Raw genomic sequence first — 16140 nt, 5'->3', positions numbered from 1 at the left:
GTATTTTAACTACAGTGTTTGAATAAATTGTGTTTTGCCTAATGTCTGGTAGTTTAACCAGTTGAATTGCACTTGCCTTTAAAATTAGAAAAAGTTAAGGTCTAGGCTATCTTCTTAAAATATTTTGAGGGGGTCCGGTCTGGTCCGTAACATATTTAAATGATGCTACATTGGGAAGTGTGGATGTACAAAGAGATCTGGATTTCCTTGATACACCAGTCAATGAAAGTAGATAGGCAGCTGCAGCAAGCAATGAGGATGGCAATTGGTGTATTGGCCTTCATCGCAAGAGGATTTGAGTTCCAAAGTAGTGATATCTTCCTGAAGGTGTAGAGGACAGTGGCGAGATCATACCTGGAGTATTGTATGCAGTTTTAGTCTCACTTCCTAACAGAGGATAGACTTGCTAAAGAGGGCATGCAGCACAGGTTCACTAGGCTGATGTTGGGGATGACTGTTGCATGAGGATAGCTTGGTTGAGCCTGTATTCACTGGAGTTTAAAATGATGAGAGGGGATCTGATTGAAACATACCAAATTTAATGCGACTGAACAGACTAAATGCAGGGAGAATGTTTTTGCTGATTGTGGAGTCTAGAACTAAGGGACACTGTCTCAGGATACAGGACAATCCACTTTAGAATGAAATGAGAAGAAACTTCACTCAAAGAATAGTGTACCTGTGGAAATTTTCCAACACAGAAGCCTGTGGTGACCGAGTCATTGACTATATTCAAGAAAAAGATAGATAAGTTTTTGCCTTTTGAAGGCATCAAGGGGTATAAGGAGATAGCCGGAATATAGCATTAAGATAGAGGATAAGCCTTGATCTTATCGAATGGCGGATCAGGCTTGAAGGGCCAAATGGCTTCCTTCTGCTCCTAATTTCTGTGTTTCTATGGAAAGAAGTAAATGTGTTGGAAATGGATCAGAAGTTTGCTAGGCTGATATCTGGAACGAGTAGTGGTCTAATGAAGAAAGGTTGGACAGTCTGGGCTTGTTTCTACTGGCCTTTAAAAGAGTGAGGTGTGACTTGACTGGAACATTTAAGTTCCTGAATTGACGAAGTGGACATTGAAAGGAAGTTTTCTCTGCGGATCAGTCCAGAATTAGTCGTCACCATTTCTGTACAGGGATAAGGAGGTACGTTTTCTTTCAGAGGGTTGTGTGACTTTGGTACTTTGCCTCGGAAGGTGGTAAAGGCATTGTAGAGAAGTGGAGAGGTGGATAAATTCTTGTTAAGCACAGGAATCAAGGCTTTTTGGTAGTAGATGGGATTGTGGAATTCAAAACACAAACAAATCAGCCATGAATGTATTGAATGGTGGAACAGGATTAAAGACTGAATAATCTATTTCTGCTCCTATTGCCATGTTCAGCAAGGGTTGTATGACAATGACATAAAACCTATTCTATCTCCTGATGAAACAAAACACCCTTCATTTAGGAGGTTTAGCTGCTCACGTGCTCAATACCTCATCCTTCTTGCCAACTTTGGGGAATTGATATCTCCATTAGTAGTGCTGAATGCAGAGTAGTTGCAGATGTAACCATGCTAATGTCTCCCAATGTTTCTCCATGTCTGCAGGAGTAGAATATGCAAAATAACTGTGAGCATATGCTGATCAGCGGGAGGTGATGGCTGACATAACTGACCTCCTTCAAGGAGTTTGGAGGAGAGTGAGAGACTGTGCGTTTTGCCTGTGCTGATGGGGAGATTGAATATCAGCAGTCATCTGGTGAGAAGGCCCTACTCTCCTCTTTCCAGGTGTACAGGAAGCAGCAACATCTTAAGAACATCCAAGGTAAGGGTGGCAGCTTGACACACTAAGAAATCTTTAAGTTTTTCATTGCAGCCTTTAATCCCAGTCTTGGAAACCTAAAAGAAAAGCCTTAAACCCAGTACATCCAACACCACATCTGAGAAGCAAGAGTCAAGAATCTCAGAGAATGTCATTGCCTTCGTTTCCATCCTTTACCAGGACAGAGACAGTCACCATGTATCTAATTGAGGTTATGAACTTGTAAAACTGGTGAGAACTCACCGGAGAGAAGCAGAGGACAACATGTAGATTTGTTCTAGCTCTGTTAATAAAATAGTCGTATAAATTGTCAAAAGTAGGAGGAATGCGAGGTGCTTCTTTCTTCATTGGTGCAATCAGGGATTGAGTAATCTCATCAAGTTCATCCCGAGCAAATAAGTTTGATACCTATCAAAAGAAAAAAACAAACAAATTAAATAAGAAGAAGTCTTGTGGTGCAGTGGTAGTGTCCCTACCTCTGGGTCAAAGGTCTGAGTTCAAGTCCCATCTGCTCTAGAGGTGTGTCATAACATCACTGATCAGGTTGTTTAGAAAAAAATCTGTCATTCCTCATATGTATTATTGGATTCAGTTTTAATCCATTGAAATGGCTTATTATGGTTGATAAGGTTAGTTATTTTAGCAGGCTTACTTTAAGCATTGTAATGTTTGAAATTGCAAAGGCAGTGGAGTTAAGTGGGGTGAATGGACACCTGAAGTCATAAAAGAGAGATTTACCAGGTCTCTGCACCATTTCAAGCAAGAGAATATTTTCTGTTTTACAGCAAGAGTGTGCTTCTTATGCCAATTCCAGTTACATTATTGAGTGACTCAGGACGAATACTGTGTTATTCATGAACATTGAGAGGATTCAGTTCATGTGAACGATGATGCCTCCAACAATGCAGCACATTCTCAATGCACTGGAGTGAAACCACTTGTTTTTGAGTTCAATTCCTGGAGTGAGCCTTCACCTGTGAAATGCCCAATCTTCTTACCCGGAGGTAAGAATACTACCAACAGTCACATCTCGCACGCATTCAAAATATCTTTCACCATTCTGATTTGTTTTTCTCAAATCCAAGTAATATCCTCACACTTCCCCAATTGAATTTGGTTCAGAAGCAACTCCTCACACATGAACGCTTCCTTTATGTCCTCAGCCTCTGACGTGTTGACATTTGAATGAAGCTTCCCTTTCACATTGCAGAATTTGAATCCCTGCTGCAAGCTTAATGTTTTGTCTCTGACCAATTTTCCTCTCCTACCCAGCAGATGCCCTTGGAATTTATACTTCTAATGATTGCAAAGACTGGCTGATTGTGGAAGCCAGGACAAGGGAGTAACATCTCATTGAATAGCGGTGCAGAAACATTGGGCTGGATGGCTTCTGGCATATTTATACTTTATTACACAATTACAAATGATCTAATTAGAATTTTCAAATTTAACCATCAGATGAGATACTAGGAACTATTAACTACAATTGCAGTATATCCTTATGGAAGTGAATTATAATAAATGGTTGAAAATATTAAATTAAGGACAGACGTAAAGGAAGCATAAAGGTCAGGCTGTAAGAAAATTAAGAAACTAAGTACCTCTCCAGAAGAAAGCACATTGTTGAGATACTCAAGAAAGGACTCCTCCTTGATGTCATTATCAGTGAATATGAAAGTGATTCCCTTGCCTTCTGCCCCAGCTGTTCTGTACAATATCTTCAAGTCATCCATTAGATTGCCAACATTGTATGCTCTGACAGAAGCAATAAAATTACACATCTTACAAAAATAACCACTTGCATGAATGCACATTTTGAACATAGAAACAAGATGTCACAGAAGGGGAGATTGAGATGTCATCCCAAAATCTTAGTGAAAGAAATGGGTCATATGTGGCAAGATCGAGGGAATTGCAGAGTACAAGATTTACTCCAGCTGTAATGACTATTAAGGAGATGCATAATCTAGTATAGTACTGTAGTCTTAAGGAAGTGGCAATAAAAATAATGGATGCATTTGTGGTCACTTTCAAGATTTTATAGACTCTGAAACAGTTCCTATGGATTGAACGGTAGCTAGAGTGAGCAGAACCTCTGACGCTCCTGTTTATATCTGTCAGCCAGAGCTCCCTAATTGGACCAGATTATCAGCCTCAATCAGGGAATTCATATTCTATGAATTACATCTTGCTGACCTCGTTACAAGCACTACACAGCTCTGCTTGACCCCCATCTACACAGTTAACGGCTCAGGCTCTAATCCACAGTTCCTAAGCATTGTCACAGACATGTCATCATGCAGCAGCCTCAGCATCCTGATGAGTTTATCAGGGCTGCTGCATCATGACAGTGATCGCCAGACAGCCTGGTGATTAACTGTGTCAAGGGCCTTAGCTAGGTTGATGAAGGTCATGTAAAACCAACAATTTGCAAATGCCGGTGACATAAGAGGCTTCTTCAGCTTACTTCTGTTCCTGACATTTTTCTTGTAATTAACATGCTGTGAAGATCATGTCTGTTGTTCCTCTGGACAGGCAAAGACAAACTGTGATTCAGGGAGTATTTCCTGAGATAACGGCAGAAGTCTATTAGCAAGGACATGTGCAGGCACTTTGCCAGTGGTTGACAGAGGGGAGATGTCTCTGTAATTCCCACAGTCAGCCTTGTCATCCATTTTGAATATGGTCACAGTCAGAGCATCCATGAGCTCCGGGGAGTTCTTCTTTGAGCCAAATATTCAACAGCAAAGCATGTTAGTGTTCATGGAGCTGTCGGGTCACCTCACTTTAGGATCTCTGCAGGAATCCCATCAGGACCAGCAGCCTTGTTGTTTCACAAACTCCTTATGGCATTTTGTATTTCGGTCGCACTGAGAGGTTCTCCCATGTCACCTTGCATGGATTTCTCGGCATTTAGTTGATGATTTCCAAATTAATATTGATATTACGATTGAGGAGTTCTTGGAAATGTTCTCTCCATGGGTTTTTTATTGCCTCACTGTCCTTGAGCAGTTTTTGTCCATCTTTAGAGCACAGGGTTTTTAGACCACAGTAGCTTGGACCATATATTGCCCAGGTGGCACTGAAGAAGCCTGTTGTTTTTTTTCTTTAGTCACCCACGGGATGAGGGCGTCACTGACTAGGCAGCATTTATTGCCCATCCCTAATTGCCCAGAGGGCAGTTCAGAGTCAAACACATTGCTGTAGGTCTGGAGTCACATGCAGGCCAGACCACGTAAGGATGGCAGATTTCCTTTCCTAAAGAAGGGAAGGTATTGGAAACAAAAACTTTAATGGAGTCCTTCTCACAAAATGTGCTGAGTACAACCTCACCATCACAAACACGCTCGTCCATCAGAAAAACAAATCCTTCCCAGGTCCCCAAAATGTTATCTGGGTCTCTGGATTAACAGTCCAGCGATAATACCACTAGGCCACTGCCTCCCCTGTGTCACTGGCATCTGCCAGCTGCTAGATTTCCAAGGCCTTATCAGTCTACCATTTATTTTTAAGCTCCCTTCCCCTCATCTGCACATCAGCCTTAGCTTTGGAGTAGGCCCTTCTTTTGGCTTTGCAGTTGATGTCATTCCGTCAGTCACAGAAAGATGTCCTTTTCTTGGAGATGAACTGTTCAATTTCTCCGTCATTCTCATCGAACCAGTCCTGATGGTTTTTGGACTTTTACCTGAAGGTGTTACTGCAGAGTGGTTGACTGAAGCAGACTCCAGTGTTCTCTTGTGTTCTCTGGGTATTCCCGAGGTAGGCTTTTAGCAGGTGAGGCCTGTAGATGCTGCATAGTGACCGTGTCATCCAGGCTGTTGATGTTGAATCTTGGCTGAGTCTGCTTCTTCTGAATCCTCTTCTTTCTGTGTAGTTTGATGGACATCATGGAACTGATAAGGCAATGGTCAGTCCAGCAGTCATCTGAGCTGATCATAGCCCTGGTGACATTCACATTGTGCTGGTCCCTGGAGTGAACAATGATAGAATTGATGACATGCCATTGTTTCAAGCTTTGGTGCCTTCAAATTGTTTTGGATTTGTTTTTCTGATGGAAGAGTGTGTTTGTGAGGGTGAAGTTGTGTGGGGAAGCTGGTGTACAGACAGCCACCACATGAACCTCGGTAGTTAGGGGGTTGAAGCCCAGTGGCATGGAGACCAAGGTGGACTTTCTCTATTGCATCCTTCATTTGCCTTCGCAACCATTGTGATGTTCTAATTTAAGTTCAGCTATCATCCTCTGCTGTTGAGGTCTTCACGGATCAGTGCTTTGTTTGGAACCTCCACCATGACCTTAATATCATGGGTGACCCTGCTAGGAGCTATGCTCGGGTTCCCAGGTACACACAAGCCTCTTCACCACAACAAAAGGTGGTGATCCTCGGAAAGTATTCTCTGAAATACTTGTGTGAAGTCAAGTATGTTCTTTGGATTCATCCTTGCTTCCTGCAATAGAGTCTCAGAAAAATGTGAGACTGTGCTACTGTTGATCAAAAGTTTTGATGAATGTATTGAACAAAACAGCAATTAATATTTAATTATCAAATGCTTGTATTCAACAAGATTAAACACTGCAGCTGATAATTTCCTTTGGAGCTTTCTCGTTCTCCTATTATTGCTCCAATAGGTAAATAAACAAAAAGCCACACAAGAAATGATCTATGACTGAAGATTGTTACCTTTACTGTTATTCTAAGGTTCATACTTTGTTCCCTACTGGAATTATGATGAGAGGCCAGCACTGGGATCTACTTTTCTCCTGTTGTGTTTCCAAAAATGGATGGTCTGGTTTGATAGGACTGTCTTTTGGAATTGTGTTGGTTGGGCACATCAAAGAAGACATCACAAAAAAGCATAAGCTGTTGAAATGGAAACGAGTAGAGGTGTGGAGCACTCAGTAAGGGGTATATTCACATTGGGTTTTCAGGTGCCACTTTTCTTGCTTCAGTTTTACTGGGAAGCTGTTGATAATGTGACTTTGCTTTAACAGAGTTGTTCCTGAGATAGATTAGATGTTGCAACCATGACTACAGCATTAAGTCAGGTCATAGATTGCACTGTCTGCAACTGTCCAGGTAATGTCTACACTCTACTTTTATAGCAAAAGCTCCTTTCAGGCTGCAACAGACAACACCAATAAACTCTCTCATTACACTGATGAATCTTGGATGTTCACTACACCAGGAAAGACACTGGCATCTTCTTCATGAGGTTTTGCTAAGATGGCATGCTTCCTCATGGTGCAACATGCCATGGATGCCACATACAATTTGGAAGGTGACCTTGAGCAGCCTTGCACTAAGAGATCAGACAATGGACTGCACCGACATAACTTTGGCAGCAGTCTAGCTGGACATGAGACAATGGCATTGAAGAAGTGACTGGCAGGACAGCAGTAGTTCTGAGAAAGGTTCCTATTCTATGGAGCCAGTGCCCCTTGCACAGGCAGTACCCTGATGCTCTTAATGTTTTCTCTCAGAATAGAATGCTGGAGTTACATGAAAGCCTTATTTGTTCATTTCTACACTGAACCTCACAGTTAAGATGGCAGCCATCCGAGTGTTGATGGCAACACTATGTGTTTTGTTCATAGATGCTCCAGCCTGGTGGAGTTCATGACAAATCTGTGCAGCAAGTTGAAGGGAAGCTCTGCAACTGATATACACAATCTCTTCAGGCTGCCCAGCATTTCCTAGATGTGCTCATCTTCAATATCCTGGCCCATCAAATTTTGCATTTGAGTACTCTGCAGCAAGACTTGTGTGTGACCTCGCTGATGAGCAAACTGGCACTGGTATTATCCTACCCATGCCCTCAGTTCTACATATGTGTCTGGTCAGTCGTTACATGGGAATCCAATCTTTGAGATTAGTGTCGGAGGTGGAGCTCATAAGACCGAAACCGAATGACAATGAATCATGTATTGCATACTGTTTGGGGTTTGGCAAGTCAGAAAAGATAAGGTTTAAGTATGATGATACTCAGCTTGGTGAGTTCTCCAGCATCACCAGTAATTTCTTTTCATAAATGGGAGAACAAAGTGTATGATTATGGTGGTTCCACAACTGTGGCAGCCTGATACATGGGGCAGAGTTTTTCACACCCAAATGAGGTTGAGTGTGGAAGTGGGCAGATGTGCAAGTTTGCCCTGCTGGCCAGCATGCCAGCACTATTTCACCGCACCCCCCACCCGCCATGCTCATTCACAGAAGGGTTATCCATCCACAAATGGTGAGTAAATGGTCTGTTAAAGCCAATCAGCAGATCAATTGGAATTTTTCATTTAGCCTGTAGACTTGCCCACACCATTGAGAATGAGGTTAGTGGTCTGGAGGCAGACAAGGGGTGGGAAACAGTAGGCCAGGCAGGCTTTGAAACTCCCCACAACTGCCTGGCAACAGTTGTGGCCACAAACAGGCAACTGTATGGATGGGATCCCCCTTCACAATGGTAGTTTGACACTCTGGCCATTTTTTTAGTTTATAATTTGCTGAGGGAGCACCACAAGATGATGTGGCCTCTCTCCCTCTCTCTCATCTGAATTGGTAAACTGATGCTTCTTCTGAGTTAAATTTGCAGATTCAAGAGAAAATCACTCGTTCGCACTCATTGTGGAGTTAGGGTCCCTAACTGACCCTCAGGTGAGGGTCCTAACTGGAAAGTCAACATTGTGTCCCTGCTGTTATGTACCTCCTTCTTTTGTAAGTAATAGGGAAGTGTTTCACTGAGTGCCTTGTGACTAGATTGCTCTCTATATGATTGTCCATGAATGTTGACCCAATCTAGAAATGTTTTAAATCTCAGTACAACTATAAACTTGCTGCAAAATGTGTACATACCTGGTTAAAGTGATCTGAAAGATTTTATATCCAGCAATATATGATGCCAACTTTGTTAAGCTTTGTTTTCCAGAACCTCCAACTCCTACCAGCAAAGCATTTCCACAATCCATACCGATAATACGTGATATCTGTAAAACATTGTCGTCCTGCTGTCAGAGTAGGATACTTTTTAAATGAAGAAATTAAAGAAGCAGTGTAAATAGTCGATTTTCACCAATCTCTCTCAAATATAAAATTACAACATATACAAAGCTTTAATTTTTAAAGATAGAATTATCCAACTCTTGTTATAATAATAGACAACATGACTTTTTTATGGCTTGGAATTGAGAGTTAGGGTTGAGAGTTGAACTTTGAACAGCTACTTGTTTAAAGGAGAAGAGAACGAAAGTAGATGTTATCTGTTGGGACCTGGTTTGGAATATAATGCAACTTAATTACTGTTCTAAGAACACTGTAGATGAAATGGCATTGAGCTGTTGCTACGCTCAGGGCTGGCAGCTGGTTGGATGTTGAATTGGTCAATCAAGTGGTCTAGAGCTAATCAGCTAACTACAGACTGATATAAAGAAGATACTGATTAAAAAAGTGGGACCTTGTTCTGACTGGGTTTTGGCAGGGCAGAGTGATTTTGAGAAGTTCCTGGACTGCTGTTCTGTTGTGTTCTCTCTAGTTTTCTCTCCAGTTATCAAACTGTTGAATGTTCTGAGAAAAGAATCCTAGACTGTAAGAAATAATTAAATATTCTAAGGAGTCTTTTGAAATTGTTTGTGCTAACTAGTAATGTTGGAATTTGAACAAGACATCCAGTTGTTTGTGCCTGTGAATAATTCATTGTCCAAGGATTTAATGAAGGCTTGATATTCATCGTTCGAAGCTATTTAATTGAACTGGCAAATTAGAATTCTTTACTTTCTTTCTAATTTATTCCTAAACAGTGTCTGTCTATCTGTGTGTGAGTGAGAGTTATGATCAAAGAAAATTGGTTTTAGATTATAGATATTAATTAGATTACCTGGTTTATTTTGTTCTTTTATATTATTAATAACAAATTTTTAATTTTTGTTGAAGTTATAAACTTGACGTCCAAGATCAATTGTTTGTTAAGTCTGTTTAGGAACAATTGAGTAATTTTGAGGGTCATTGAATGTTTTAATTTCACTGTGTTGCGAATCCAGTGATAGTGAGGCTTATTTGGTTTGGCTTGCAATATAATATAATTAAATTTAATCTAATCAACCAAGCAAAGGCCACAGATAATCTCATGTTTTTAAACTAATTTTACATAAGTGCTCATGGCTTGGTGCAAATGGACCGACTGAAGTACCCTGTTGTAAAAACATGGAAATACTCAGGACAAATGGACTGTTTCAAACAATTCTGCATCAAAATAGAGCCATGTATGTCCCAGTGATTAGAAAAGGCTTGATGACAAAACAAATCTATCACAGATAATGTGCACATACCAGTTAGATTTAAACAGAAAGCCTTGAAATAGCATCTTGGAAAATAATGAGGTACTGTACGAGTTAGCAGAATTAAGTATTGACATAATGGCAATGTAAGGAGAAGGAAGTAATTGCAGGACAGCTTCGTGCAGTTGTACTTAAGGGGAAACTAAACAGGAGTATAAGAGAGAAGGGAATAGATGGTAATAATTGTAGATTTAGATGAGAAAAGATGGGAGGAGACTTGATTAGAGGATAAGCACTGGCTGTCCTGGTTGTGCTGAATGACTTGTTCCTGTTTTGTATATTCTATGTAATCCTTAGAAGGAATAAGAGTGTAAAATTCAGGGAAGCCCTGACTGTAATAGTCTTGAAAATAGAGGCAAGAAAAGTTGTGTTGGAGAGACACACTGGAATTCAAATTAACACAAGCTTGCTTATGAGACAAGAATCTTTTGCTTGCAGTTTTCAACAAAATCCAACAAGAATAAATATTACCTTCCCAGATATAGGACCCCGACTAAAATCAGAAAGAGTAGCAAATGTTTGGAGGGAACAAAGCTCAACATGAAAGTGAAAGCCATGCTTGCTTTGGCAGGTTGCGGCTGTACAAGACATCGATGAGGACACATTTAGAATACAGCATACAATTCTGGTCGCCCTGATATAGATAAGATGTTGTTAAACTAGAAAAGGGGCAGAAAATAATGACAATGATGTTGCTGGGACTGGAGGGTTTGTGCTATAAGGAGAGTCTGGATAGGCTGGGACATTTTCCCTGGAGTGTTGAATGCTGAGGGCTGACCTTATAGAGGTTTATAAAATTATGAGGGGCATGGATAGGGTGAATAGACAAGGGTAGGCAAGTCCAAAACTAGAAGGTATGGGTTTTAAGTGATTGGGGAAAGATTTAAAAAGGGCCTAAGGGGCAACTTTTTCATGCAGATGGTGGTGTTTGAATGGAATGAGCTGCCAGAGGAAGCGGTCAAGGCAGGTACAATTATCACATTTAAAAAGACATTTGTACAAGTACATGGATAGGAAAGCTTTAGAGGGATATGGATCAAATGCAGGCAAATGGGAATAGTTCAGTTTGGCAGGCATAGTTGGTATAGATAAGTTGGACCAAAGGGTCTGTTTCCATGCTATATGATTGTATCTCCAGAGTGTTGCTTGCAGTCACTTCTCTTCCCACTCATACACTGTTACCTGTTCTGCTCCCCCATGCTGAGATTCTATCCTTGAACCCTTCTATTTCTGATATACAGGCTGCCCCTCTGTGACATCATCCAAAAGCACAAGATTTGTTTGCTCAGAAATAAAATGTTAGCCAGTTCTATCTCAATCTGACTCCTGCGACGATACTAAATTATCACACTGTTTACTCTGTACTCCATGAGCAGAAACTTGCTCTAACTAAGTATTAGGAAAACCAAAACTATTACATAGAACATAGAACAGTACAGCACAGTACAGGCCCTTTGGCCCATGATGTTGTGCTGACCTATTATCCTACCAAGATCAAACTACCCTGCATACCCTACATTGTACTATCATCCATGTGCCTATCCAAGAGTCGCTTAAAAGTCTCTAAAGTATCTGACTGCACGACCACTGCTGGCAGCGCATTCCACACGCCCACCACTCTCTGTGTAAAGAACTTACCTCTGCCATCTCCCTGAAAATCCTGACATCTCCCTATTATAATTAGTTCCTCAACAAATTCTGCTTCCTAACCACCTACTCCATCGCTCTCATTGGTAATGGATTGAACCAGAGGTTTGCGGTCTTGATTGTATATTGAGCTCACATGAGTTTCTGATTGTTAAATAAGAACAAAGTGCTGGAGAAACTCAGCAGGTCTGGCAGTATCTGTGGCGAGGGAAACAAAGTTAATATTTCAAGTCTGATATAATGCTGTTTTGAAAATGGTTACAAATCCATATCATCATGAAGATTGCTTATTTCTAGCTCCCTATGGTTGCCTGACTGTGACTCTGCCTCAGCTGAGCTGCTGCTGAAACCCTCAACCATCCCTCTCTTAGCATTAGAATCACGGAATCATAGAATCTTTACACTATGGAAACAGGCTATTCAGCCCAACAAGTCCACACTGACTCTCCGAAGAGCATCCCACTCAGAACCAACCCTGTACCCTTTTCCTGTGACCCTGCATTTCCCATGGCTAACACACCTAATCTACACATGCCTGAACACTATGGGTAATTTAGAAAGGCCAATCCACCGAGCCTGCACATCTTCAGACTGTGGGAGGAAACTGGAGCACCTGGAGGAAACACACGCAGACACAGAGAGAATGTGCAAACTCCACACAGACAGATTCTAGCACCCAACATCCATTGGGCCAAGGTCCAACATTCTACTGTCTGTAAACGTGTCTAAATCTCTGCTTCTTGTGTCCTTACTTACATCATATCTCGTTTACCAGGGATATGCCACCATTAAGCACTTATGAGGGAAAGCTCAAGATGAAATCAGTGTTTACATTATCTTCTGGTTAGACATGCAAAAGAATACAGAAAAGTGAGATAGAGGCAGAGAGATGAATATAAGGAATTTCAAAGATTTGTGACTGAACCATCTAAAATCACTCACTAATTAGTGGGTAACTATAACTGAGCTTGCTCAATAGGCCAGAATTGGAGGAGCAGAGAAACTCTTACTGTTAGAGAAAAACAAGGTGAGAAGTTGGAATCAAATGTATCACCAAGGTTATGAACAGACTAGCTTAATCTCAGGCTGTTACCAGCATGAAGGATGCTTGTCAGGGAACAGAGTTTCAAATGTGTATTGAAATCAATTACTCTAGTATTCTCAACATTTGATTGGAGGGGATTTCTATTCATCCAACAGTAAATATCAAATGAGCAGAGTGATAATTTAGCTATAGTGGAGGAGTTGATAGAGATGATGGTGATGAAGAGCTGTGTGTCATCAGCGGATGTGTGAAAAATAACACAGTGCTCTTGCATGATGTTAGCAAGAGACAGCATGAACACAGAAACATAGAATACAGGAGCAGAAAGAGGCCATTCAGCCCTTTGAGCCTTCTCCGCCGTTCATCACGAACAAGGCTGATCGTTCAACTCAATAGCCTAATCCTACTTTCTCCCCATAACCTTTGATCCCATTCGCTCCAAGTGCTATATCTAGCTGCCTCTTGAATACATTCAATGTTTTGGCATCAACTACTTCCTGTGGTAATGAATGAGAAAGAGGAAAGGGCCAAGGATACATCCTTGATAGATAGGCAGAAAAAGCTGCTTTGTAAACTTGGATGGCATAGTGGCAAAAGGGCCGGTGCTGAATGTAACTGATCTCTTATGAAGAACTGTAATTTACATTGGAAATTTTCTAATGTTAGGAATAAAGCTAGTTTACAAAATGTTGACCAGATCTGAATGAAATTTGGAATTTTATCGAATCTTTGAATTTTTTTTGGGGATAATTGTTTACAGAACTTTGTTTTTCTTCTTTTCTGCTCTGGCCAACTTCTACGAAAAGCATAGATATAATATTTACAGCACATTCTATGATTAATGAAAATTCTAAAATCTCACTTTCATCAAGTGCGTCATTGCATCCTTGAAGAAGACTAGATCAAAAAAGCCCGACCGGACACTTTCATTATGTTGTGACTGATAAAATTGCAACTTTTCAGTCAGGAATTCATAGCTTGGGATCTGAAAAACATTACAGTCATTAGAACATCACAAAGATAACATTATAAAGGTAATGAAATGTTAAGAATGCCATTAATGCAATATACCTCATCCCTTCAGAATAATCTGTAATTACCCTATTAAGTATTTGCCTCTTCCAAGTGTATTTACAATTCAGTACACAAGAATGATTTTCTACTAGAGGGGCTACCCAGGTTTTGGGCTCGAGGCCTGCCTGGGTCAGGATTCTTTGGCCTTCACTGCCACTTAGGGAGTGAGACACGAAAAAACAAGTTCCTTAAAACAGTTAAAAACCGAAAGAACTGCGGATGCTGTAAATCAGGAACAAAAACAAAGTTGCTGGAAAAGCTCAGCAAGTCTGTGAAGGCAAAAACAGAGTTAATGTTTCGGGTCCGGTGACCCTTCCTCAGAACAGTTCTTTAAAACAGTTATATTGTTGCTACCTCAGAAGTATACACCAGTAAAACTAACGTATGAGAAATCCTGGTCCAACTCATCATGTATTCTTCAAAGTGTATTCATCTTGTATTCTACACAAGTCTAGTGTGATCAGTATGTCTTTCCAAACTCATAGATTTCCCTCTGGGATAGAACCTAGGGAAAACAGAGTGCTTACTGGTCTCCCAAGCATGGCTGAGGGACTCTTTTTGCCTTCTTTACATTGTCTGAGGCAAACAAATTGTCTGAAATTGGAATGCTGGCAGATTAGCTCAATCATACTGAAACAAGGTACAATTTGAGGTGAACTCTAGCCTTTCAGTTCAGCCAAATGGAACATTAATTTCTTTTTTCTACAAAACCATTATAAATGTTTACATTTTATCATTTTGATAATGGAAAAATATTATTATTAAGATCAAACACTGGATTCTCTAATGTTTATATAAACTGTAATTTTTGGGGAGTTTCATGGTGGGTGTACCATCATGTCTCACAGTGATGTCTCACACACTATCATCCCCACCACAACAGCTTCTTTGTCATCCATTTCACAATTATGCGGTAGGAGAGGCGAAATTCTCACCGCTGTTGGGACCTTCTGGAGTATAAGCCACTGGAACCTTGTTGTAGGAAGGATATTAATAATAACAGGAGAGTGTTTAGAAAAGATTTATCAGGATGTTGCCAGGAATGGAAGGTTTGAGATATAAAAATAGACTGGAAAGGCTGGGGCTTTTTTCACTGGAGTGTAAAAAGGTTGAGGAATGACTTCATTGAGGTTTGTAAAATTGTGAGGATAGATAAGATGACAAGGGTCTTTTCCCTATGGTGGGGGAGTTCAAGACTAGGGGACATATTTTTACGGTGAGAGGTGAAAGATTTAAAAAGGACACGAAGGGCAACTATTTTTTGCACTGAGTGGTTCGTGTGTGGAATGAACTGCCAGAGGAAATGGTGGATGCAGGTACAGTTACAATGTTTAAAAGACATTTAAAAAATATCTAAAATAGGAAAGGTTTGGAGGGATATGGGCCAAGCGCAGGCAGGTGGGACTAGTTTAGTTTGGGAACATGGTTGCATGGACTGGGTGGACTGAAGGGTCTGTTTCCATGCTATGTGACTCTATGACATAGGAAGAGGAGTAGGCCATTCAGACCCTTGAGCCTGTTCCACCATTCAATGAGATCATGGCTGATCCGTGGCCTAACTCCATAGACCTGCCTTTGGCCCACATCCCTTAATTCCTTTGCTAAACAAGAAATGATCTATTTCAGATTTTAAAATTAACAATCGCTTTAGCATCAGTTGCTGCTCGTGGTAGACAGTTCCAAACCTCTGCCACATTTAGTGTAAAGAAGTGCTTCCTAACAGTCTAACCCTAACCTTTAGATTACGTTCCTTTGTTCTATAATCTAGAACCAGTGGAAACAGTTTATCTTTATCTAACCTGTCTTTTTCTATTATTATCTTGAAGACTTTGACCATATCACACTTTAACCTTCTAAATTCTAAAGAAAACAGGCCTAATCTATATAAGAGATTGTAAAAACTGCCGATGCTGGAGTCAGAGATAACACAGTGTGGGGCTGGAGGAACACAGCAGGGCCAGACAGCATCAGAGGAGCAGGAAAGCTGACGTTTCGGATCGGGACTGGCCTGCTGTGTTCCTCCAGCCCCACACTGTGTTATCCCTAATCTATATAATCCTTCCTCATAACTTGAAGTCTACGTATCATTCTTGTAAATCTACATTGTACTTCTTCCTAAGGTATGATGTCAGATCTGCTCACAGTACTCCACTGTAACCAGGGCTTTGTAATGCTGCAGTTATATATCTGCATCCTTGTACTCCAATGTTCTAGATATAAAGATTATCATTCCATTAGCCTTCTTGACTATTTTCT

General features: G+C 40.7%; 1 protein-coding gene across 1 annotated transcript in view; it reads right to left on the bottom strand.

Moving 5' to 3' along the window:
• The window catches only part of LOC109930964 (dynein axonemal heavy chain 8-like), a 2199840-nt gene that overhangs the window by 170959 nt on the left and 2012741 nt on the right, over nt 1-16140 (bottom strand). Inside the window, 4 exon segments of the mRNA XM_048596622.1 lie at nt 2045-2209; nt 3403-3556; nt 8641-8771; nt 13673-13795. Coding sequence (XP_048452579.1) covers nt 2045-2209; nt 3403-3556; nt 8641-8771; nt 13673-13795 — 573 coding nt within the window.

The sequence above is a fragment of the Rhincodon typus genome, chromosome 5 (assembly GCF_021869965.1).
Source record: "Rhincodon typus isolate 14 chromosome 5, sRhiTyp1.1, whole genome shotgun sequence".
NCBI lineage: Eukaryota > Metazoa > Chordata > Chondrichthyes > Orectolobiformes > Rhincodontidae > Rhincodon > Rhincodon typus.
Note: the sequence above shows the minus strand (reverse complement) of the source record. Positions and strands in the feature narration are given on the sequence as shown.